The sequence below is a fragment of the Typopeltis vanoorti genome, chromosome 24 (genome assembly GCF_054136105.1).
Source record: "Typopeltis vanoorti isolate ZY-2024b chromosome 24, IOZ_Tvanoo_1.0, whole genome shotgun sequence".
Classification (NCBI taxonomy): domain Eukaryota; kingdom Metazoa; phylum Arthropoda; class Arachnida; order Uropygi; family Thelyphonidae; genus Typopeltis; species Typopeltis vanoorti.
Genome location: NC_143572.1, coordinates 34,788,628 through 34,815,539, shown reverse-complemented (window position 1 = coordinate 34,815,539; position 26,912 = coordinate 34,788,628). Strand labels below are relative to the sequence as shown.

Sequence of the window (26,912 nt, the reverse complement as noted above, 5' to 3'; positions counted from 1 at the left end):
ATTCTTCTATTAGTAATGCTCCATTCCTGTCTTTGATGACATTCAATTTGGGCTTAAACTTGTGTGTTAGGTTATGAACTAAATAAAACATCCTTTTATAACTCTGTTTCCTCATCAGGAACTTTATCTCTTCACATTTATTAGTGTAAAACTTTTCCTTGTCTTCAGTCCCTGTATCTCTTTGTTTTCCCAACCACCTTCTTTTGATTAGTTCCCATGTTGAATCTGATATCCATGGGTCTCTTGATCTTCTTATTGGGCAGAGATACTTCTTAGCTGTATCCTGTATTATCACCTTGACTCCTTCCCAAAGCATTTCTGGTGAGTTCTCCTCACTGGTCTCCAAAATATCATCCAGCCGTGTTGATGTTTATTCTGTGAATCCACTAGGAATTACTCTAACATTCAGTCTAGTGGGATGTGCCTGACTTGGAAATTTTTGGAGTCTTAGTCTTACTTTGGCTCTTACTAGCTGATGGTCTGTACCACAATCTTCTCCAGGACAAGTATGCACATCAGAGATGCTTGTCTTCCATTGGAAAGCCAGGTGACTTGACTTATCAATGTTAGATATCCAAGTATAGGTCCGTCACGGGTGTTTCTGGAAGCAGGTATTGGTAATAACTAATCTGTTAGCATGGATAAATTCCAACAGTCTTTCACCATGAGTGTTATGTTCACCTAGACTAAACATGCCACACTCCGGCATAACTCTCATACTCTTTCCCACTTTTGCATTTAAGTCCACTAAGATGTAAAGTATGTCTCTCCTTAGTAGGCAGTCCAAAATAGTCTGTAGTCAAGTAGTGAAAGAAAAGTTTATTCCTAGGTGTTATAATTGAAGCAAGTTATGGCATATATCTAATAATTGTTTCAGTGAAAATATTTAATCTTAGAGGGAATAAATCTAAGAGTAGGATAAATTCTAATGTTGGAATGAAATATGATTCAAATATAGTGTTAGTGAAAACAAACTTAACTATAGATAATTCAGTTTAAAACAATAAGTTGAATTACAAACTAACTTCAAATAATCGAGCTGATATTTTTACAATATCACAATTTTAAGTAATGATAAAACTTTAACAGCCTTAAAGGGTTTTATTGAAAATACACCTTGTGAAATTCTATTAGATACAGAACACATATTTCTCTTATTTCTTGGTCATTCCTTAATAAAATTAAGGCCTTAATTCCTAATGATACTGTAAGATTGAAACTATCCAATTCGGGTATTTTTGAAACTGAAATTTCTACTTCTAAGAAAATAGATGTATCTCTTCACATTCCATATTTTCCTCTGAATGTTTCTCATGAATTAATTGTTCTTCCAGAGACCTCTAAATCTAAATATAGATCATTCTTGGTCTTGATTTCTTAAAGAGATATCAGTTTGCCTGTAATTTCTTGGATGACATATTTCTCATTGTGGATTAGAATATAATCCAATTAAGCAACCTGTTCACAAGATGCAAGATTTAAGTGTATGCTCTGAAGTTGAACAGAATGAATTGCTTGAAACTGAAGCAATAAACATTATTATTATTATGTGATACCTCCAGAGAGTCCAAAGACTCATCGAGGGAGGGTACCTACACTACAACTCTCCATCTCCACCACTCATCCACAACTACAGCTAACCTTATCTACACCAATGCCATCTACTGCTCACTACCACCACTAGTATTGTCACAGACAATCACAAACATTCATGCCCATGGCGGGATTCGAACCCGCAGCCTTTTGGCTGAAGAGCAGATACACTGACCACTCAGCCAACCAGGCCGGTAACCATCAGTAAAAAGGAAGATTCAATGAGTAAAAAAAACCCTAGTGGAAAATGCAATGAAGTTGGCAGTGAGAAGTTAATTAGGACATTCTTTGAGTCTGCTTTTCAGTTATTTCCTAATGTCTTCACTGAAGATATTGTGTCTATGTCTTGTACTAATGCAGTTGAGCATTCTGTGCAACTTACTCTCAGACACCTATCTATGTGAGACAATATCAAACCAATGAAATATATGGAGACGTTTCAAGTTACAGGAGTATGAAAAAGCAGGCATTATAAAAAAGTCTAACTCAAAATGGAATAGTAATTTCATTGTAATAGAAAAATTTAATGGAAGTTTGAGATTTGTTTTAGATCTGAGAGAGAGAAATATTTTGCCTTCACAACACGATGGCAGAAATACCAATTATGTAGACTTCCCTAAAAACTCAGCTATGTCTTTTCAGTCTCTGATGAATTCTGTTCTATCAGATATGTTAGGTAAAGGAGTTGTCTTCAAGATGACTTGCTTGTATACTCAAAAGATCTAATATCTTACAAAATATTATTGAAAGTTCTCTCTAGATTAGATGAAGCTAAATTATACTTGAAACGTTCAAAATGGCATTTCTTTTTAAAGGAGACTGAATGTTCAGGTTATGAGATCAGTAAAGCTGAAATTATTATTATTATTATTTAGGCCTCCAAGGAGTCAAAAGACTCATCGCGGGAAGTTCTTCCTAGGAAACACACCTATCAAGACTCAACGTGGGAGGTCCCTCCTAGGAACACAAAGTATATCATACCACTCCTTAAATTCATTGACCGTTCTTGCTCTCACCACTCTATCAGGCAATGCATTCCATGGTTCAACCACAGCAAGAATCCTCTTGCTCACAGTTTCCTTTCGTAACTTCCAGGGATGGCCCCTTGTCATCATTCCTTCCTGCTGTTCAACCAAGCGAAAGAACTCCCCAGTGTCAACCCTGTAACCACCTCTCAACAGTTTAAAAGTCTCAATCATATCACCTCTCCTTCTTCTATCCACCAAACTCTGCAGTCCACATTCCCTCAGCCGATCCTCATAACTAACATTGTACAGTTCTGAAATTGTCTTTGTTAATTTAGTTAATTTATCCACAGTTAATTTATCCCCTTCAAATCCTGGGGACAAATCTGAGAACAATAGTCCAAGTGGTTTGATCAGGGTCTTATACAACGGAATGATAACTCTTTTATCTCTGCAGGTCAGCGTCCTTCTCATTATTGCAGCAATCCTTTGTGTTACCTTCACCACCTTTGCAATATGTCCTTTGAATTTCAGGTTTCTATCAATCATCAACCCCAGATCTCTTGTCTCCCCTACTTCCTCCAGTATATCTCCTCTAATAGAGTATGCAGCATCCCATCGATGTGTCCCAAACCTCAAGACCTTACATTCTGCTGCATTAAACCGACACCCCCATTCATTTGCCCATCTGTCTAGCTTATTCAAATCCTCTTGAATGACTACCACATATGCACTATTACTAATAACCCTTCCCAGCTTCACACCATCTGCAAACAACTGACATCCCCCTGCAATCCACTGACAATGTCATTGATATAAAGGTTAAACAATATAGGTCTCAGTACTGAGCCCTGTGGGACCCCACTTGTAACCTTCTGCCTCCTTGAAACTGCCCCACCTCTCTCTGATACACAACTCTCTGATAACTAACGGACAGCCAATCCTGAATCCAGTTGACCAACCTGACATCCAAACCAATGTGCTGCAACTTAAATATCAGCTTATCATGCCGCACCCTGTGAAATGCTTTCGCTAAATCCAAGAAAATGGCAGTATATGCCTTTAGTTCCTATTCAAACTAATCTAAGTAAGAAAGTAAAGTTTTATAAAAATAAAACAAGATATCAACCTAAGTGTTCTGAAATTCTAAGGCAACAAAGCCATAATAATTACAGAAGAACATCTAGTAATATACGTCACTATAGACCTAATTTCTCTAAAGAGAAAGTAGATGATAAAATTAAGCAACATGATAATTTAAGTCATGAAAATAGTTGTACTTTAGAAGAATTAATGACAGAGTATCATAAATATCTATATGGATCACATTATGAAGGAAAGCAGTATTAAACCTGATATCAAAATTGGAGATGTTAATCTCAACTCTTTGCTTTATGCAGATGATGTTATACTTCTAAATAAATCTGCAAGATTCCCTGACTAAATTGAATAACTGTTGTAATAGATATGGTATGAAGGTCAGCATTAAAAAGACAATGAAAATAGGCAGAAGCATTGAAAATATCAACTGCATTGTGAATGGAGAACCTATAGAACGAGTAAAACATTTCATCTACTTAGGCACGATTTTTTAGTGAAGATGGAAATAGATAACAGAATCAACAAAGCTGGTATCGTAGGAAGTCAACTGAATAAATATATATGGAATAAAAGAGAAATTAGCCTAAACACTAAATTAGCTGTATACAAGACAGTATTCAAGCCAATTTTAACTTATGGGTCTGAGAGCTGGGTCAGAAGTAAAACACTTGACCAAAGACTAGAGACAATGAGAGTCCTGAGAAAGATTAGGGGCACGAACAGATGGCATCAATGGCAATATCATAATAAAAACAAGGCTATTAAGAAAGAACTTGCCATTGTCAGCACCAGAGCTAACCTCAGGTGGTATGGTCACTTAAACAGAATGGGAGAGGAAAGATTAGCAAAACAAGTATTCTCTGCCATGTTGGCAGGAAAAAGACCCAGAGGAAGACCAAGATATAGGTGGATTGATATGGTACAAAGTGCCTTTGATGACAGAAATATAAGATCTGGTAATGTTGGAGTCTTGACATTTAACAGACTGATTTGGAAGAAAATTGTAGATAGGAAGTTAATAATGATGTAATTTTTCAGGTAGTATTATCATATCCTGTACACCCCTTGAGGGTATATATATCAGGAATTTGATGATAATGATGTATCATAAATATGCAGATGATGATTCGAAAGAGATTAAAGAAACTACATCTTCTAATTTAGATAATGTTAATGATGATATCTAAGTTTCTGAAACTGTTAGTAAAGACTACACTAACAAATGGTGAATATAGGCAAAGGCATTATAATTTAAAGCCTAGAAACCATGTTTGTAAGAGATGTAATTCCCTAAAAGTTAATAATAAATAAATATATATATATATATATCTGTTGGTGTATATATATATATATATATATCTGTTGGTATATATATATATATATATATATATATATATATATCACACACATATATATATATATATATGTGTGTGTGTGATATTTAAAAAATAAAATTTTTTTTGCACATTTTTATTCTCCAAACATACTAAGCCATTGTTAAAAACTCACGTCTTAGTGAAATATGTTCGTTTTTTACAATTTTTTTGGTGTTTATATAAGAATTACATCTCTGTCATGTCAATATGGTAATTTTATATTATTCAAATTATCATGTGACATGGAAGCTTAAATACAGCAAATGTGTTGTGACAGTACTGTTGATGTAAATCTTGGAAAACAAGCATTTGCATAAGCTTTAAAACTTCTACTATAAGGGGGCAATAGTGCTTGTCGAAAAGAAGAGGAGAGAAAAGAAAGGGAGAAGTTTGGTCATCATTGGAAAAGAAGGGAGTCTACATGTTAGAAGAACAGAGGCTCGTCGACAGCGATCTTCATCAATAGAATTGTCGACAGAAGTATTTGTCGATAAGAAAAAGATGAAGAAACGTCATAATAGGAAAGTCGTCGGAAAGGAGAGCCTACAAGAAAGTAAAGGAGTCAGCAGTTAATTACTCTACGGCATTAAGTAAAAATAAATGCCCAAGAACTTTCTTGACTTACCTTCCAAGAATAAGGAATTCTGTTGGTAAATGCATGCTTAAGTGATAAATGGCATTCATCATGAAAGCCCAAGAAAATGAAACTGCGCTTAAACTACTCAAGTAATATGTTCCCATTTTTTTATATATTATTATTGACTATATATAAGAAGGCTTTGAGCTTAGTGTTAAACTTTATTGGTAGGATTGTTTTGTATTCACAGAATGGGATATGAGAAAGAATTGTCTGAATCCATTATTGTTAATTTTGAATATAATTATAAAAGGTTCTTTGTGATTAATAATCTCTTGTACATAGATTAACATGGAAGAAACTTCTTAGAACTACACTGGACTTTCACAACTGTTGGCATATGAAAGAGTTTGCTTTGGACAGAGAATGGTGGAAGGCTCTTATCTACATGCAGCTCAACCTGTCTTGAGGTTAGAAGAGAAGGAGAGAGAGAGAGAGAGAGAGAGAGAGAGAGAGAGAGAGAGAGAGAGATAGTAAATTAAAGATGCAAAGAAATTATATTCTTGTTTAATCGTTTATTCAAGTGTAAGCAAACAAATTTGCACGTGAAGTATCTTCATGACCAGGCTACTTGAACATAGAGGCACTTCACATTAATTGCCTTAGTATCCCATAATGCAAAGCACACATCCTTTTGGGTGCATATAATTTCCTATAATGCTATGCATTATAGGAAAAGCCACTACCCAGACTAGTTTCAACCTTTACTGAGGCCTCATTGGGATGCAGATCCAGAATTCTTGGGCACTTTGTTTGCTTAATAAATTTAGTTAAATCTAAATATGTTTAGTTTAATCCTTTATCCAAGTGTAAGCAAACAAAGTTTGCACCTGAAGTATCTTCAGGACTGAGGCAACTCGTGGTAAAGGTGGACCAAGCTCTCATCTCTCCTTGTCTTAGTATCTCCCATAATGCAAAGCACATCTCCTTGTGGACATGTATAATGCTGTGCATTAAGGGAAGGACCACTACCCAGACCGGTTTCGACCTTTATTGAGGTCTCGTCAGTGGGAGCTAGACCCAGAGGTGGTGATACCAAGGTGGAAGCAATGGAGAAGTCATATTTACCTATACGAGTTGCCAAATGGTGTCTCACCTTATTATTAAATTACTCTGGATTTAGAGAAAGATGTTGGAAGTTTTTTCCCCACTTGGTTAGACTATAATAAATTCAGTTTAATCCTTTATCCAAGTGTAAGCAAACAAAATTTGCGCCTAAAGTATCTTCAGGACTAAGGCAACTCGTGGTAAAGGTGGACCAAGCTCACATCACTCCTTGTTTTAGTATCTCCCACAATGCAAAGCACATCTCCTTGTGGACATGTATAATGCTATGCATTAAGGGAAGGGCCACTACCCGGACCGGTTTCGAACTTTATTGAGGCCTCGTTTGCTTACACTATGATAAAGGATTAAACGATAATATAATTTCTTGTCATCATTAATTTAACCAATGGATCTAATCCATAATATTTCAATAAGGTGTTACACCTTTTCACTACAGTCATCCCTCGACTTACGTCAGGGTTCTGTTCCATCTGGCAGAACATAAGTCGGTCAGATGTAAGTCGATACATTAAATCAATAGTGTTATAAGGGTTAGGGACTTAACTGTAATAAGTACACTCCATTTTAATTTGTAAACCTTATTATAAAACTGTACTATGCATTACTGCCACTATAAAACAGGAGAATAATCACCCAAATCTTTCTCCACAATCACATCTTCATTACCTTCCCTATGTGAAGGAACAGGCTGCAGCTATTCTGGTGTAACCTTTGTTTTTTGATGAAAATATCAAATGTCCTTTGCTTATTCCTCTTCTTTTCATCATAAATTTGTTTATAGCAAGCAAAAGTACATGAAAGCATCATGTACTTTCGTTTCTACTAATTTTTTTTATGTTGGGCCCATATACAAGAGGTTGGCTGGTCAACCTATAGCACGTTAGCACCGTACATAGGTGATGGGTTGTGAAAGGAGAAACTTGTTTACATTTGATTTAAATGCCTGCACATTGTATTCCTTGGGAAATATGTCAGGGGGAAGACTGTTCCACAGTACTGCAGTAGGAGGAAAAGAACTTGTTCTGGGGTTTCGAGGTGTACTGTAAAAGGATGCTGGGCGGCAGCTGTACGCGTTCCAATGGGTTTAGTACAGGGTGGGGGAATTATTGATGCTGTTTCAGATGAACATTTCCCGTGAAAGTATTTATAGAATATACAGATTGCAGAGATCAAGCATCTATGTGAAAGTGAGGGGAGCAAGTTGGTGAGGGATGGGTCATTTATTAGTCTAATTGCTCTCCTCTGTATTGAGTCAAGCATTTTGAGGGTGCTTTTTGGAGCCCCACTCCAGATGTGAGAGCAGTATTCGAGAGCTGGGTGGATTTGTGACTTGTATAGTGTTAATAGCTGTTTAGGAGTGAAGTAACGTCTTGAGCAAGAGAGAAAAACCTAGTTTTTTGGAAGCTGAGGATGCAGTGGTTGTGATGTGTTTATGCTGGGAGAGGCTTGATGGCAAGGTAATTGCAAGAAGAGAAATTTCGTCTTGTCTGTGAATTTATGTGTCATGTAAACAATGCTGGGGGAAAATGGTTCTTTTTTGTGAGAAATAAGACAGAATTGGGTTTTACTAGCGTTGACAAGGTTGTCTGAGCCCCATTGGCGGATGGCTTGGAGGTCAGAATTAAGGGCAGCAGTGGTTGATGTTCTGTGGGTTGAAGTAAGTTGTGTGGAGTAGGGTTTGTCAAATGAAAGGGAGGAATGTAGTGTGTTGTCATCTGAAAAAACTGTGTATTGGGTTAGAGGCTAACTGAAGTAGGTCATTGATATATAGAAGGAAGAGGGTCGGAGAGAACTGAACCTTGAGGGACCCCGGCATTAGTTGGATGGTGAGAGGATAGGGAGCCATCTATCATCAAACATAGTGTGCATCCAGACAGGAAGCTGGCAATCCATCTGCAGAAGTCCTGAGGCAGTCCAAATGATGGGAGTTTGCTTAGTAAGCCTTTGTGCAGACTCAATCAAGGGCTTTGGAGATATCGAGTGCAACTACTTGAGATTCACCAAATTTTTCCATGGCGTTTGTCCAGTGATAGGTGATGTATGAGAGTAGATCTCCCGTTGAACGGCTTTGACGGAATCCATACTGGTGGTCGCTTAATAGCCGAGTACTTTCAAGGTAGATTAGGAGTTGAGAGTTGATGATTTTCTCCATTGCTTTTGATAGGACTGAGGTGATTGAGATTGGGCGGTAGTTGGATGGCAGTGATTTGTCAACCTTTTTAGGAATGGGTTGAATATAGGCCAGTTTCCAAGTTTTGGGATATATACCAGTGGCGTAAGAGAGTGTGTACAGGTGGCATAGGATAGGAGTCAGTTCAGATGCACAGACCTTCAGGATAATTGGAGGAATTCCATCTGGGCCAGGAGACTTTTTAGTGTGTAATTTAGACAGCAGGTTTGTGATGTCTTTTTTTTGGCAAAAGGATACAGGGAGCATTGTATGTTGGGCAGTTGGAATGACTGAAGGGCATTTGACATTGTCAGTTATGTGTACATTGGCGGCAAAGTGTGATGTCAGGAGATTAGCTTTTTCTATGGGTGATGTTGCAATTGAGCCATCTGGGTATGATAGAGGTGGGAATAGTGTAGGGCAAAAGTTACGGCCAATTGCCTTGGCAAGAGACCAAAAGGCACGGCTGCCATTTGGATAGGCTGTAAGCTTCCTGCTTTTGGCCTGTTCAAATTCTGTTTTGGAAGTATTGATAATTTTCTTGCATTTGTTACAGGCTTCAATATAGGTATTGAATGAGGATGGTGTTCTTGATTTGAGCCAGCTGTGGTATGCCTGATTCTTCATTTGTACAGCCTTGGCACATTTTTTTGAAAACCAGTGTTTTCATGCCAGTGAGGATCACTTTGGTGATGCGTTCAGTGCATGTGTTTGAACTGGAAGACTGGAAACAATAGTCTAACCATGGCTATGAATCATAGTAATCTCTGAGACTGTCCCATTTGGCATTGTTATAATGCCAAACTACTCTTGTGTGGGGTAAGCGTTGTTGCATGGGGGAGGAGATGAGCACTAAGTTGTGGTCAGAATTGCCCAGGGGCCTCACTACATTCACTGCATATTTGGAGTGGTCATTAGTAAGGAAGAGATCTAGGGTATTTGGGGAGTGGTTTGGGTTATCTGGTATTCTGGTTGGTTTCTGAACAATTTGTGTGAAGTCATTAGTGACTGCAAATGTTTTAGCATCTCTGCCTGCAGGATCTGTATAACTGGAAGAGGAAAGCCAATGGACATTAAAATCACCCAGGAGGACGACTCCACCGTTAGGAGAATGGGACTGGAGAAAATCAACTTTCAGGGAGAGGAAATGAAAGAGCTCAGAGTGATTGGTGGTATTAGGAGAGTGATAGAGACATGAATTTGACTGAGTGGGGGGAGGGATATCTTCAGCCAAAGAAGGTCAAAGTCGGGCGATTCCAAGTTAGTTGCTCTCTGGCAGGGTATGTCAGAGCGGATATAGGCACAGATGTCTCCCTTGGGTTGAAAGTAGTTAAATAGTGTATAGTTAGGAAGGTTGAGATGAATAGTCCTGGGGGAAGGTGAGATTTGAGTTTCTGTTAAGAAGAATAGGTGGGGTTTATTAAGGTTGGAGTTGAGACCACGGATGTTGGTGAAGTGGATATGCAAGGTTTTGTGAGGCATGGATTTGACCCCAAGGGTCTTGCACATTTCCTATGCGGTGGCTGCATGTTGGTGTCCTTGGTGGCTGCTAGTGGCGTCACTTGGTTTTTGTACAACTTTGGATTGTTTGTAGTCTATCACCCAACTGTTGTCTCCATTTTGGAGTTTTTCTTCTAGTTGTCTTCGGAGTTGGCGTCTTTCTTCTCTCTGGGCAAAGGTTAAATCAGGTCGAGCACGTATGCACAACTGATGGAAAGTGTCCTTTTGCCTGTTGTTTATCGTTGTTATAAATTTGGTTGTGTTTATTGGTGAGTCACAGGTCACTTTTACGAGATGTGGATAGTTTGTTTCGTCCTTTCTTTTGTTTATGGGTCTGATACGATGGCATTTGATGATATTTCTGGGATCGAAATTGCATTCTCCTGCAAGTTTGCTGATGTCTTCTTTTAGGGAATTACCATTTTCTGTTGGAAAGTTGAGGATAACAGCATTCAGTTTCCTATTTTTGGCCTCGACTGACTCGTGTACTGATGATGTGATTAGGTCACAAAGTTCGTTAGCAGGCACGGGCGCACTTGCGGTTGGGCACTGATCGTTAAGCATCTTGAGCTTGGTTTCAAACTTTTCGATTTTGGAGGAGAAGGTATCAATCATGATATTAAGCTGTCGCTCGAGGTTTGTGACTCTTTTGCCTAGGTTTAGTATCTGTTTTATGGAAGGGAGGCACATTGTACAGAAGTAGGGCTGGTTTAGATCGGTGAAAAGCTTGTGCGCTGATTCATTTATTTTTGCGCAAGAAATATGTATCCAGTTGCAGCAGAAATCGCACAATATACCTTTTTTTCCTTCTTTAACTTCAGTTTCACAGCTGCAGCATTTTGTAATGTCATTCGATTTGTTGGTGGTCGGCGACGCTACGCAAACGGGACTTGAGGTAATCTTCCGTTGTTGGCTTTTGTTACTGCCATCTTTATTTCAGACTGTAGGCATAGCGCTTTCACGTGGCTTTTTAGTTGTAAAATATAGCAGTTTTAATGGACTATGGGTACTTACGATTTCTGTTGTAGTAATCGGCTGCTTAGTACCTTCTGCTACTTTTCCGTTTGCTGCTTATTTTGTATAAAAAACACTTGCAGTTATGATAAAATGCGGGAGCACAAATTTAACAAATTAGTAGCGATTCAGCATTGGAGTCCATGTCTTCAGCCATTTTGAGAACATTTTTGCAATCCCTTCACTGTAAATTGCTTAACTACCTCTTCTTTTTTCTCTTTTCCCTCTTCCTCTTCTGCAACATGTTGCTCCAGTTCGACCAATTCTTCGTTAGTCAACTCTTCAGAGGCTGGTTCTATGAGTTGAATTATGTCGTCCTCATTCACTTCAAGATTCAGATTGTTTGCTAGGTCCACTATTTATTCACTCAATTTACAAAAGGTCTTCATTTTTTTCAAAACTTCCAAAATCATACACAAACCTTTTTAATGTCTTTTTCCATAATGCCACTCAAACACTGAGAAGTAGGTCACTTCGTCCCAAGCCACAGCAATATTTTTAATAGCATGATAAATATTGAATGCTTTTCAGAATTGCATGAGAGTCTGGTCATTTCCTTCAGTGGTAGAAATGTTTGTGAAAAAGTTCTCCATAGATAATAATCCTTAAACACTGCAAGAACTCCCTGATCCATTAGTTGGATCAATGAAGTAGTGTTTGGAGGGAGAAACATGACCTTGAACTGGTGAAGATCACCATATAAGACGTATGACCTGGGGCATTATCTAGAATTAATAAAATTTTAAATTCTACATTTTCTTTCACACAATAACTTTCCATTTCACTCGCATAACAGTTGTTTAAGTCATCCATGAACAATATTTGAGTCATCCACGACTTCTTATATCTCTGCTAATGAGCTGGAAGAGAATGCTTCCTAATGTTTTTGAAGGCTCATGGATTCTCACTGTGCCATATCACAAATGCTTTCAGTTTATATCCAGCCACATTACCCCCTAACAAAATTGTAACACAGTCTTTAAGAGCTTTGAAACCAGGCATAGATTTTAGCTTTTTTTGTGGATGAATGTCTTCTCGGGCATTTTTTTCCAAAACAAGGTCTCATCCATATTAAATATTTGCTGTGGCAAATAATTTTCCTCCATAATAATTTTATCTAATTTCTCAACAAACTCCTTGGCAGCTTCTCATCAGCACTTGCAGATTCACCATTCATTTTCACATTATGCAGTGCAAAATGCTACTTGAATCTCATAAACCAACCAGAAGAAGTGTTGAATTCGTAATCAGGTCCTGCTTTCTCCTTCAACATGTTGAAGAGACTTAGTGCATTATCAGTTATGGTCCTAGTGCTAAGGGGTATGCACTTTTGGTTCAGGTCTCTATCCATGATGCAAGTAGCTTTTCTATATCATTGAGAGGACCTTGTCATTGCTTCATCACTATCGTTGATTTAATGAAAGCAGATCCTTTCACAGCCTCTACGATTTTATCCCTATTTTTCAAAATGACCATCACTGTAAAATGCGATCACACTAATGGGCTTACCAGCTTCATTATTATTATTATCCCAAGACGTCATGAAGTCAAAGATTCATCTGGGAGGTCCTTTTATCACACACATCTCATCATACCATGTCTTAAACACACTCAAACTCCTTGCAGACACCACACTCTCAGGCAAGGCATTCCAATCATTCACAACTCTGCATGAAAAAAAACCTGTCTCTCACTCCCTTACTCATACCCTCTTTATACAGTTTCCAGGGATGACCTCTGGTTCTCTCCTGGAATTCTCTGTAGAACTTCTTCACCATTGATCCTATAACAACCCCTTACCAACTTGTAAGGTGTCTATCATATCTCCCCTCTTCCTCCTGTCCACAGGCTTCTGCAAATTACATCTTCTCAATCTTTCTTCATACTCGACATTCCAGAGGTCAGAAACTACCTTAGTCAGTCGCCTTTGGATCCTTTCCAACATCTCTTCATTCTTCTGACAACCCAGTGACCAAATGTGGGCACAATAGTCTATGTGTGGCATAATCAAAGCTTTATACAACGAAACAAGAATCTCTCTACTTCTACACATCAGTGTCCTCCGCATCATTCCCAGAAGCCTTTGTTTTGTCTTCGCAATTTTGGCGATGTGTCTCCTAAATTTTAGATCCTTATCTACTATCACCCCAGATCTCTTATTTCCTCTACCTCCAACAATATATTCTCACCAGGCATAAATTCTGCATCCCATCTTTGTTTCCCAAATTTTAAAACCTAAAATTTTGCAACATTGAACTCACATCCCCATTTCCGTGCCCAATTACTCAATTTATTCAAGTCTTCTTGTAAGGCCACAACATCTTCACTACTCTTTACGGTTCGTCCCAACTTTGCATCATCTGCAAACAACTGAATATCTCCATCCAAATCTTAGCCAATATCATTAATATTCAAGTTAAACAGTAAAGGCCCTAAAACAGACCCCTGAGGCATTTCACTAGTGACTTTCCTTTTCCTGGATATCGTACCCCCATACACAACTTGTTGATACCTATCAGATAGCCGTTCTCCAATCCAATGCACTAATCTAATATCCAACTCCATCTGCTCTAGTTTGACTGTCAACTTATCATGAGGTACTCTATCAAAAGCCTTTGTGAAATCCAAGTATATTACTGTGTATCCTTCTCCTCTGCCCAAGGAAGCAGTCACTTTATTGTAATAAGTAAGTAGATTACTAAAACATGACCCCCCCCCTTTAGCAAATCCATGCTGTCTATCAAAGATAATACCACTGTTGTCAACCCAACTCTGGATCCTAGTTCTCACCAGGATCCTAGTTCTCAAGCTTCTCCAACAACTTAACCATAACACCTGACACACAGATAGGCCAAAAGTTTGATGCTTGAGTTCGATCACCTCCTTTACAAAGTGGCACAATCTTGCCCTCCTTCCACTCCTTAGGAACTTGATCAAGTGCAAGACTCATATATTTTAAAAAAATACGTCAAGGCAGGTGTCAACTCCCTGGCACATTCCTTCAGAATACGCGGTGATATTTTATCAAATCTCACAGCCTTATTTACATCTAGTTTACTCAACTCCCCAAACGCCTCTTGCTCACTTACAGTCAGTCTCTCCTCCCCATCATCAAATACTCTCAATCTCTCCATGAAGTCGCATTCACAAGATTGAAAGATCTTTATGAACTGCTCATTAAGTATCTCCGCCACACATTCTGCAACAGCTGTCTTTATACCATTCTCTCCAATCAATGTTATCCTTCCATAATCATTCTTTCTTTTGCTGGCTACATATCGAAAGAACTCCCTAGGAGTTCCCTAACTGCTGTTCATACCTCTCTTTAGCTCTCACCAACCAGGTCACCCTCTTTGCCTGGTCTTTGTAGACCTCATGAAATTTGTTATTTCCATTTCTCTTATGCTGCTTCCATAATGCCCTTTTTCTCTGTATCACATGCTTAATCTCTTTATTCATCCATCTCACACCTACCTTATTTAACTTTCTCACCCTTGGAATACATTTAGACATTGCATCTACTAGATAGTTTTTGAAAATCCCCCAAGCTGCATTGATCTCTTTTCCAGCTAACTCCTCATTCCACGCTACACCCGCAAGCTGTCTCCTGAGCTCTTCATAATCACCCCCTTGTATTTCCACATATACCCTTTTCTCACAGGGTCCTAGCTTCATGTTGCTTTATAACTTGCAACTTCGTTTCAAGATCAATTGCTGGCCTCTTTTTCTGTGATTCTTCACTAGGTTTTTTGATCGAGTGTGTAGGGGTCATGAGGCACAAAATATCACAAAATATTTATGATAAATAGACAAATAACCTTTTCAAAAACAAAATCAACAGAAGAACTGTTGAAGACACATGCTGACTGCTGAGGGAGGTTGCCACTGAATGAGCTGTTGCCATTGCGCATAATTCATTGTAGATAAATAGAAACCTTTTTACTTGATGCTCGCTTGTGTCTTGTTCAAAAGTATAGCTGAAAATGTTATTTATTCCCTTAAGGAATTACGGACTTATCTTCAAAATGGACGTAACTTGGGGGATGACTGTACTTGTATATGAAAAATATGTGACTTCTGCATTTCTTCTAGGTCTGGCTCCTGCTGATGAGATCTCAATTAAGATCAAAACTGGCATGAGGCAATCGATGTGAAGTCATTAGCCTCTATATACAAGTAGCCCAGTTGTGATGATACCTCATTCGCAAACATTGTTTGCTTGCACTTGGTTAAAGGATTAAACCAAGAATATAATTTCTTGGCATCTTTAATATAAAACTGATGTGATTTATCAAATTTAACTAGAAATTCTACAAATCATATTTTACTACTTTGCATGCAGATAGTAGATTTAGAAGTAGATTTACTATGCTAATAACAATGTGCAGTACTTACAGGCTCTTGAAGTCCACAACCTTCCAAGATTAGTTTTTGCAACAATAATCTTAGGATTATTGTTGAAGTTGAGGTTGATAGTCTTATGCCTAAATATATATTTTTGTGTATAAACTGCTTATGTTCTCCTGGCCTGGTTGTATTGTTGTGGAATAAAAAATCCAAGTTTCTTGGAGGAAAAAGCCTGCAACCTACAGATGAGACAAGCTCAATCATCCTTAACTTAAAAGCCCTGATACAGGTTCTTTGCATCCTAGAAAAGATCTGAATCCAGGTCTTTCAAATAAAAGGTTTGTTGAAAATAATGAAGCTATAGTCTCTGCAGAATTATTACCACCACTTCAAACCCTTTCCACAATAATAATAAAAAAAAAAAAAAAATCCAACTGAAACTAAACCTGAACCTTGTGGATAAAATCTGGCATACATTATAAATTTCAAATTCCAACCAGCTATAGCAGGGGTCGGCAAACTGCGGTTCACAAGCGACATGCGGCTCTTTGTGTATGTACATGTGGCTCTGAAGTAAAATTGAAAATAAAAATAAAACTATCATAGTTTCATTTAAAAAATTTTTAAAGCATTTTATTCACATAATGGTGATTTCATTTGTTTTATAGGTCTCGCAAAACTTCATGGCACTAAGATGTGCAATATCAGGGAGGAGAAAGCAAGTGCGGAGGGGATGGTTGAGCACATGGTAGACAGGGCAGCCAAACAAAGTGACTAATTAGGATTAGGTTTTAGGGTGCCTCAACATCTGAGGTCATTTGCAGAACAAAGTGACTAATAAGTGAGAACACCGTCACCCTCTACTCAGCACGGCAACATTGGCAATGGCGAAATGTGAAAGTGGAGTAATTGTCACTTTGCTGTTTCTGCAACTTAGTATTCTCTTTTGGCTGGGTGCATCCAAAACTGCATTAAGGTGATAAAGGCAACCTGGCAATTATTATAAAGGCAATTATTTTAAACATATATATATAAATAATATTGGTTTTATTATATTTAGATATTGACAGTCGCGATTTACCGCAGCGTGTTTTATTTCACATGCAACTGTTACAATAAAACATGTTACTGGCGAGATTTATTTTTATTATATTTTCGAATTATTGTCATTTATTATTTTGAATAATCACTTAGTTCATTTTATATAATGTATTTATATAATGTGTTAAATAAAATATATTGCTTAGGGTGCTTTTCAACATATGAAGAGAAAACTAAGAAAAACAACAGATGAGCATTGTGACTTTAAAACTGAATGGACTGAATCTTTCACGTTTATCTCGAACTTAGATGGTCTTCCAACCTGTCTTATTTGCCAAGAAAAACTGGCGCACAACAAAAAGTCAAATTTGGAGAGACACTTCACAACAAAACATGCCACATTTGCCAGAAAATATCCTGTCGGTGACATGAGAAAGAGAGCAGTTGAAGAACTTCAGAAAAATGTTGAAAAATCAAGTTCTGTATTTAATTATTGGAGAGAATCTGCCAATGATGTAAATATTGCAAGCTTCATTGTGAGTCAGGAGATCGCTAAGAGAGGAAAACCATTCACAGATGGTGAATACATAAAATGTTGTTTTGTTAATGCATCTGAAGAACTTTTTCAGGATTTCAAAAACAAAGCAGAGATTTTAAATAAAATTAAAAACATACCATTATCTGCCAAAACAGTAGCAGATAGGACAGTTACAATGTCCTCAAATGTGATCAACCAACAAGTCAAAGGCGTTAAATTAGCTTCAGCTTTATCAATTGCGGTAGATGAGTCTTGCGACATCAAGGATACAACCCAAGTTTCCCTTTTTGTGTGGTATGTATCATCTGAGGGTCATAGAGAAGAACTTCTGGGATTATTGCCACTCAAGAGCCAAATGCGTGGAGAGGACATAGCAAATGCCGTCCTTGACTGCATGGAAAAAAATCATATACCACTCAATAAAATTGTGTCAAATGCAACTGATGGTGCAAAAAGTATGACAGGAGCAAAAAAGGGTTTTGTTTCAATTTTAAAAGAAAAAATTAATCATGAAGTGATTACTTTCCATTGTATACTCCACCAGGAAGCACTTTGTGCACAAACATTTACAGAAGAAATTGGTAACATTATGGAATTGGTAATTAAGATTACCAACACCATTATAGCAAGGGGGACTTAACCATTGACAATTTAAAGAGCTGCTAAGTGAAATGGAGAGCGAGTATTCAGATCTTCTCTAGTACAACAGAGTTTGATGGCTTTCCAGAGGCGGCATGATAAAGCATTTTGCATCTTGCATAAATGAAATCAAACTATTCCTCGACAACAAGGATGTTCAATATCCAGAATTAACAGAAGATCAGTGATTGCAAAAATTGTACTTTATGGTGGACGTTACATCACAATTGAATCAGCTCAATCGTAAATTACAAGACAAGGGAAATACTGCTTTTTCAATGCTAGAGGAAGTTATTTCGTTTGAAAAGAAATTGACTCTGTTCGCTGAAGATTTAGAGAAGGGAACTTTAGTTCATTTCCCAAACTTGTCTCAATATCACCGAGAAAACAATGCCATGCCCTCATTAAGAAAGATTATTTCAAGACAGCAGTTTTAAACATGAGAGAATCTTTTCTTCAAAGGTTTCAAGAATTCAGAAATAATAAAGTGACTCTAGCTTTTATTACAAATCCTCTTAATGTCAATGTGAAGGAATTAAATTTTTCTCCGTTTGATATTGATATAGCTAATTTTAAAATACAATTGCTGGACTTGACAAGCAAAGACTTATGGAACTCCATATTTGTACGTCTTGGTTCTGAAATAGAAAAACTGGAAAAAGAAACATGCAGTCTGATTTCACAGTGCAAGCAGACTGCTATAAAAGAACTGCAGAAGGCAGACTCAATGATTTTCAATACTTGAAATAGTCTTCTGGACTCGTATCATGAGTTGAAAAAATTTGCATTTGGTGTTTTCAGTATCTTCAGGTCTACATATTTATGTGAGCAATCGTTTTCTAACATGAATATCATTAAATGTAAATCGAGGAGCCAAATTACTGATGACAACTTGGAATCATCCCTTATATTAAAAATGACTAATTACAAACCGGACATACAGAAACTTTCTAAGGAAATGCAAGCTCATTACTCACACTGATTAAAACCAATGAGAGCAATTTTTTTTGTGTGATTTTTTCTTCATTTAATAAAAATATAATTAATATTACAACTTGTTATATATTACTATAAATTTACTATAATATTACTTTAAATTTTCCTAATTTGTAAAAATATATTTATGGCTCTCGAATAATTTTTAAATTATTGTGAGGGACAGGTTTGGCTCTTCCATCTCAAAAGTTTGCCGACCCCTGAGTTAGAGTAATTATTGATATATATAATTTAAAATTTTTTTTAACTTTTGTCATCATCAAATTCCTGCCATGTACCCACAAGGGGTGTACAGGATATGATAGTACTACATGAAAAAATTATATCATTGCTAACTTCCTATCTACAATTTTCCTCCAAATCAGTCTGTTACTTGTCAAGACTCCAACATTATCAGATCTTATATTTCTATCGTCTAAGACACTTTGTACCGTATCAATCCACCTATATCTTGGTCTTCCACTGGGTCGTTTTGCTGCCAACCTGGCAGAGAACGCTTGTTTTGCTAATCTTTCCTCGCCCATTCTGTTTAGGTGACGTACCACCTGAGATTAGCTCTGCTAACGAATTCCTGGATGCTGACAATGTCAAGTTCTTTCCTAATATCCTCGTTTTTAATATGATATTGCCATTGATGCCATCTGTTCACGCCTATAATCTTTCTCAGGACTCTCATATCTGTGGTCTCTAGTCTTTGGTCAAGTGTTTTACTTCTGACCCAGCTCTCAGATCCATAAGTTAAAACTGGTTTGAACACTGTCTTGCATACAGCTAATTTAGTGTTCTGACTAATTTCTCTCTTATTCCATATGAATTTATTCAATTGACTTCCCACCATACCAGCTTTGCTGATTCTGTTGTCTATTTCTATATTTAATTTACCATCTTCAGTAAAAATCGTGCCTAAGTAGCTGATATGTTTTACTTGTTCCACACGTTCTCCATTCACAACACAGTTGACATTTTCAATGATTCTGCCTATTTTCATTGTCTTTGTCTTTTTATTGCTGACCTTCATACCATATCTATTACAACAGCTATTCAATTTAGTCAGAGAATCTTGCAGACTTGTAGCAGATTTATTTAGAAGTATAACATCATCCGCATAAAGCAAAGAGCACATTAACATCTCCAATTCTGATATCATGTTTAATACCACTTCATAATGTGATCCATATAGATAATGAATAACAGAGGGGATAATGTACATCCTTGTCTCATGCTAGATTTAACATTAAACCATCTTCCTGTACTTCCTTCAATTCTGACTGCTGACTTACAACTCAAATAAACTCTTAGTATTGCTTGATATAATGCCCCATTGACACTATATAACTGTAGCATATTGAATAGCTTCTCTCTTGTCACCTTGTCATATGCCTTTTCCAAATCAACAAAACTTAAATACATATCTTTGTTATATTCCCATGCTTTCTCGACTATTTGTCGTAAAGTGAAGATCTGATCCTGACAGCCTCTGTTTGGCCTGAATCCAGCTTGTTCTTCACCAAGCTTTTCTTCCACAATTCTTCTCAACCGTTTCTCAAGTATACTTGCATAGATCTTGCCAGGAACACTCAGTAGGGAAATACCTCTGTAATTCTCACATTCAGTTTTATTTCCCTTTTTATATATGGGTACTATGAGAGCTCTACTCCAATCATCAGGAATTCGTCCCTCTGTCCAGGCTTTCTGAACTATGCAGTGCAGCCACTGTAAGACTCTTATACCACCATACTTCAGCATTTCTGGTCGTATATCATCTACTCCAGCTGCCTTTCCACATTTCAAGCCTTTGATGGCTTTTTCTACTTCAAGTATTTATATGTATTCCTGACTGCATGCCTGGTCAGTGTTTTTTACCATTGTGCTGTCATGACTGCTTGTTTCATTTAGCAGTTTTTCAAAGTAATTACTCCATACTTCAAGGATATCTTTTTCTCCAGTTTTCATGTCACCTTTATCATCTCTAACTCCTTTTACAGCACTCTTTCCTCCATTCCTAAGCTTCTTCAACAACCTCCAGAATATTTTGCCACCTTCTTGATATTTATTTTCTATGTTCTTGCCAAAGTCCTCCCATGACTTTTGTTTAGCTAGTTTTACACAGTGTTTAGCATTCTTGCATTTGTCTCTATATTCTCTAAGAGCACAAGCTGACTTATTTGACAGGAACTTTTGATATGCTTTCTTCTTTTCCTTCACTGCCTCTTTAACTTCCTGTGTCCACCAGAGAGTTCTGATTTTTTTATCCTTGCAGACAACCTCACCACATGCCTCTCTGGCAGAATCAATCAATGTTTTCTTCAGAGTTTGCCACTGAATCTCCAAGGTTTGATTCCTGTTCTCAAACTCTTGTGTCCTCAAAAATTATCTGAATGAATAAGCATATCTCAATTTTTTTTTTTTAAATAAAAAACGAGATAGCCTGACAAATTTTTGTTGACATTACACATACAAAATTTCAATAAAACCCTTCCCAGAGTCTCAGATTATCTTGCATAAATAAAGATGGACAAACAAATCTAATAAACATTTGTGCATCACATATTCTCTACAGCTGGGAAATAACTGTTATTTCCTAGCTGCCAGTAGAATAACTCTCATTTGTTGCAAGCAGTTTGCAACAAATAAAAGCTGTGTTTCTATTACTTATTATCACATTAATGATTACATGCAAAAATTTCAAACTGATGTATATGTTAGCAATCAGTTGAGTCATAATTCTTCCAAAGTCCATATTTCACATGAATGTTCACAAGTAAAATAAATATACAAAAATCTGAATTTGAATGAATTTCACTCAATCAGATTTTAAAACAAAACATGTTGGCAGGTTAGCAACAAACAAATTGCAATCATGTACTTTAAAGTAATACTGCTGGCAAATTGTAACAAATAATAAGCGATTCCAATAGTGGGAAAGAAAGCTAGAAAATATGTTCGAAGGAGACTCTTATCCTTATGTCAAAAAAGTTTATTCCCTAGTACAGAATAGTAGAAAAAATAAATATAAATTTATCCATTAATATTACCTAATAATTCTTGACGCATATCATTATAAAATCCATCTATGTGCTTTTCTTTACTATTATATTTACATAACAATGGCCACAAAAGTTTTCTTACTGGGTGACTGACAGACCAATGATTATTTCGAATAATTTCTTTTGCCTGGAAAAAAAAAGGAGAAAAAATATTTTTAACCAAAATGCAGATTTCAACAAGCTATTTTTAATGTAAACAACTAACACAACATCTAGACACCTTATAAATACTTTAATAAGAATTTCCAACTTTGATAGTTAAAACTTAGTACTAAGTCATGAGTCAAGCTCGGCAGACATGTGTAAGAAGAGCTCCGGATTGAGATAAGTTATTCTTGGAATAATTAAGTGTATATGAGTATTTGTTTGAGTAAGAGCTGCTGTAGAAGTTGTGCACTACCACTATTATTAGTATGGGGATTTTGTTTTGCCTAAACTTAATTACGAATTCGTTATTAGACCTTAGAGTAGTAACCGACAGAGGAAACATGGTGGCAGCTGTGTCATTCCATGACTTTAACTTAGATCTCAGTCCTTTCGTTAAGTGTGAGGTGTGCTATATGTATTCTTTTGATTACATAAATGATTTATGGATAAAAGGAGGGTGTGTGTGCGAAGTATGACCTGAATGAGGAATTGATGAATGCTAACATGAAATTGATGACAGAAAGTATTAGTAGCGAGAATGTCGTGGGGAAAATGAGTGCACATTTGAAAGAGATGAAAGAAAAAATCAAAAACTATCTAGTAGATGCAATGTCTAAGTCTATTCCAAGGGTGAGAAGGATAAATAAGGTAGGTGTGAAATGGATAAATAAAAAGATTAAAAAAATGTTAAAAAAATCAGTAAAAAAGAGATTTAAAAACTGTAACGGATGTTAATAAGGACGAAAGTGAGGCAAGACTGGCAGAAGGAAACGAAATTGAGAGAACGAATGAAACTGGAAATGGCATGATGCAGGAATCGAAAGTAGAAAAAATCAAAAGAATTAATGATAGCTAAAGTTGGACGCATGTTGGACCGAAAGTATGGAAACACAGAAGGATGAATGAGAGTGAAAGTGAGAAGAGGGGTCGAGAGTTAGAAAATTAGAAAGATTGAATGATAGAGAGAATGTGATGCAAGATTCAGAAATTGAATTGGATTGGATGAGGCAAGAGATGAAATGGATGGGGAATGAAATTAAGAAAATTCAGGTAAAAATATTAAAACAAATCTTGATGGCATGAAAGAGTTAATGAAAGATAAGTGAGTGGCGTTGTAGAGCGACTCCATTATTAAAGGTGTGCTGGATGATAGGATGCATAAGGTATGTTTTCCAGGTGGTAAAATGAGTAGAGTGATTGAGGCTTTGGATATGAGGAGGGAGCAAACAAAGGAGTTGATGGTTTTAATAAGTAAGAATGATTTGACAGAGGACAAAGAGCATGTCAGAATGGATATCAGGAGGCTGTTTAGAAGGATAAAAGAGAATAGTGTGACAGGAAGGTTGGTCAGCATGTTGCCTAGGTATGACTATGGTGAGATGAGGAGGAGAGCAAGGATTATGAATGATATGCTGGCTGAAATGTGAGGAGATGGGAGTACAGTTTGCTAATTTGTGGAATGAGTTTGAAGGATGAAGTGAACTGTATGGGAGCGACGGACTGCATTTCCGTGGTTATGGCATGAGTCGCTTGGTGAGACTGCTGCTGGAAGGTAGAGAAGTGAGTAGAGAGAATGAATAAGATCAAGTGGAAAGTGATGTGGAAAAGCAGGAGAGATTGAAGAGGTGGTTATGAATGGGGGAAGTGAGTGGTATGAGTATAGAAAATGAGATAAAGGGTGTGCAAGAGGAGCAGGGAAACGGGGAGGCTCAGGGTAGACAGGGGTACACAGCTTGAAAAGGGTGGATGCTCCAAAAGGAGGTGAGAGCATGTGTAGATAGGAAAGGAATGGGATGACCTGGGATCGAGAAGAAACAGTTGGAATTGAAAAGGGTTTTAAAATGAATAAGCAGAAAGGGAAATGGCCCCAGTCGAGCATTGAGAGATCACATCAAGTGGGTGGTATCAGTGGAACTATCTGTAGATCTTGAAATGAGCTGTTGTGTTTGTGTACAAATGCTAGAAGTATAAGAAACAAGGCAGATGAAATGGTTGCATTAATTGCGTCTGTTTACCCAAGGATTGTCGGAATAAGTGAGACATGGTTGGAAGAGGATGATATCCTGACAAGAATAGAGATGGAAGGGTATGATGCGTTTCGTGAGGATAGAAAGGGTAAAAAGGAAGGGGGGGGAGTGCTATTGATGATAGAGAAAGAGTTATGTCCATACAAAGTAGAGATGCAAGAGGGAAATAGTGCCAATGGTTTTGAGGCAGTATGGTGTGAGACAGAGGTGAATGGAATCAAATTAGCCAAGCAAATAAGAAAAGGATGATCATAATGGGCGATTTTAATTATGGCAATATAGACTGGAATGATGAGATAGCAACTGGAAGTAAAGAAAATTAGTTTCTTGAGTTTTTGAGGGATAACTACCTACAGTATGTAACAGAGGGGACACGAGGATTGAGGGTCTTGGATTTGGTCATCTCATCAGAGGATGTAATTATAATGAGGTGTCAAATCATCCACCAATTGGTGAGAGTGACCATGAGGTGATTACCTGAGTGGTTGCCAGCAGTGTGAGGATCTCTGTGTGAGAAAAGGGTATATGTGGAACTACAAGGGGGGGGGGGGTATTATGAAGAGCTCAGGAGACAGCTTGTGGGTATAGCATGGAATGAGAGTTAGCTGGAAAAGAGATCAATGCAGCTTGGGGGATTTTCAAAAACTATCTAGTAGATGCAATGTCTAAGTCTATTCCAAGGGTGAGAAGGTTAAATAAGGTAGGTGTGAAATGGATGAATAAAGAAATTAAGCATGTGATACAGAGAAAAAGGGCATTGTGGAAGCAGCATAAGAGAAGTGGAAATAACCAATTCCATGAGGTCTACAAAGACCAGGCAAGAAGGGTGACTTGGTTGGTGAGGGTAGCCAAAAAGAATCCTAAGAATCCCTGCGATATGTAGCCAGCAAAAGAAAGAATGATTATGGAAGGATGAGATTGATAGGAGAAATTAGTATAAAGACAGCTGTTGTGGAATGTGTGATGGAGATACTTAATGAGCAGTTCATAAAGGTCTTTCAATCTTGTGAATGTGACTTCATGGAGAGATTGAGAGAGAGTGACTGTAAATGAGCAAGAGGTGTATGGGGAGTTGAGTAAACTAGATGTTAATAAGGACTGGATAATATATCACCATGTATTCTGAAGGAATGTGCCAGGGAGTTGACACCTGCTTTGACATATTTTTTTAATACGACTCTTGCACTCGGTCAAGTTCCTAAGGAGTGGAAGGAGGGCAAGATTGTGCCATTTCATAAAGGGGATGATCAAACTCAAGCATCAAACTATAGGCCTATCTGTGTGTCAGGTGTTGTGGTTAAGTTGTTGGAGAAGCTTGTGAGAACTAGCATCCAGAGTTGGGTTGACAACAATGGTATTATCTTTGATGGACAGCATGGATTTGCTAAAGGGAGGTCATGTTTTAGTAATCTACTTACTTATTACAATAAAATGATTGCTTCCTTGGACAGAGGAGAAAGATACACAGTAATATACTTGGATTTCGCAAAAGCTTTTGATAGAGTACCTCATGATAAATTGATAGTCAAACTAGAGCAGATGCGGTTGGATATTAGACTGGCTATCTGATAGGTATCAACAAGTTGTGTATGGGGAAGCGATATCCAGGAAAAGGAAAGTCACTAATGGAGTGCCTCAGGGGTCTGTTTTAGGACCATTGTTTAACTTGCATATTAACGATATAGGTGAAGATTTGGATGGAGATATTCAGTTGTTTACAGATGATGCAAAGTTGGGACGAACCATGAAGAGTAGTGAAGATGTTGTGGCCTTACAAGAAGACTTGAATAAATTGAGTGATTGGGCATGGAAATGGAGATGCAAGTTCAATGTTGCAAAATGTAAGGTTTTAAAATTTGGAAAACAAAGATGGGATGCAGAATTTATGCTTGGTGAGGATATATTGTTGGAGGTGGAGGAAATAAGAGATCTGGGGGTGATAGTGGATAAGGATCTGAAATTTAGGGGACTTCACAGTCAAAATTGTGAAGACAACACAAAGGCTTCTGGACTTTGTGTTGGCTTTGATATAGGCCATTTGATACAGAATAAGGCTTTGATTAGGCCACACATGGCCTACTGTGTCCAGATTTGGTCACCTGGTTTTCAGAGGGATGAAGAGATGTTGAAAAGGGTCCAAAGGCGACTGACTAAAGTAGTTACTGACCTCTGGAATGTCGAATACGAGGAAAGATTGAGAAGATGTAATTTGCAGTCTGGTGGACAGTAGGAAGAGGAGAGATATGATAGAGACCTATAAGTTGGTAAGGGGTTGTTATAGGATCAATGCTGGAGAAGTTCTACATAAAATAGTGGAGATAGGGGAGAACCAGAGGTCATCCCTGGAAACTGTATAAAGAGGGTATGAGTAAGGGAGCGAGAGGCAGATTTTTTGTGTGTGTGATAAAAGGACCTCCCAGAGGAGTCTTTGACTCCATGAGATCTTGGGGTAATAATAATAATAACTATCAAAATTTCCTGATATGTACCCTCAAGGGGTATTCAGGTTACTATAACAGCACTACGTGGTTAAGTTTACATTATTATTAATCTACCAACAATTTTACTCCAAATTAGTCTATTACTTGTGAGCACACCAATATTATCTAACATTTTGTGCTTCTAAGCTTCTTACTAAATCAATCCACCTAGACCTTGTTCTAGGTGGTAAGCTAAACATTTGTTTTGCTTACCTTTCCTCTCCGA

The 26,912-nt window shown here is 37.4% G+C and overlaps 1 protein-coding gene across 3 annotated transcripts in view; it reads right to left on the bottom strand.

Moving 5' to 3' along the window:
• The window catches only part of sky (GTPase-activating protein skywalker), a 233,792-nt gene that overhangs the window by 168,981 nt on the left and 37,899 nt on the right, over nucleotides 1-26,912 (bottom strand). For all 3 annotated transcript variants that reach the window (XM_090413407.1, XM_090413410.1, XM_090413408.1), the window contains one exon: nucleotides 22,021-22,159. In XM_090413407.1, the coding sequence (XP_090269533.1) occupies nucleotides 22,021-22,159 (139 nt within the window). The remainder of the gene's footprint in view (nucleotides 1-22,020; nucleotides 22,160-26,912) is intronic.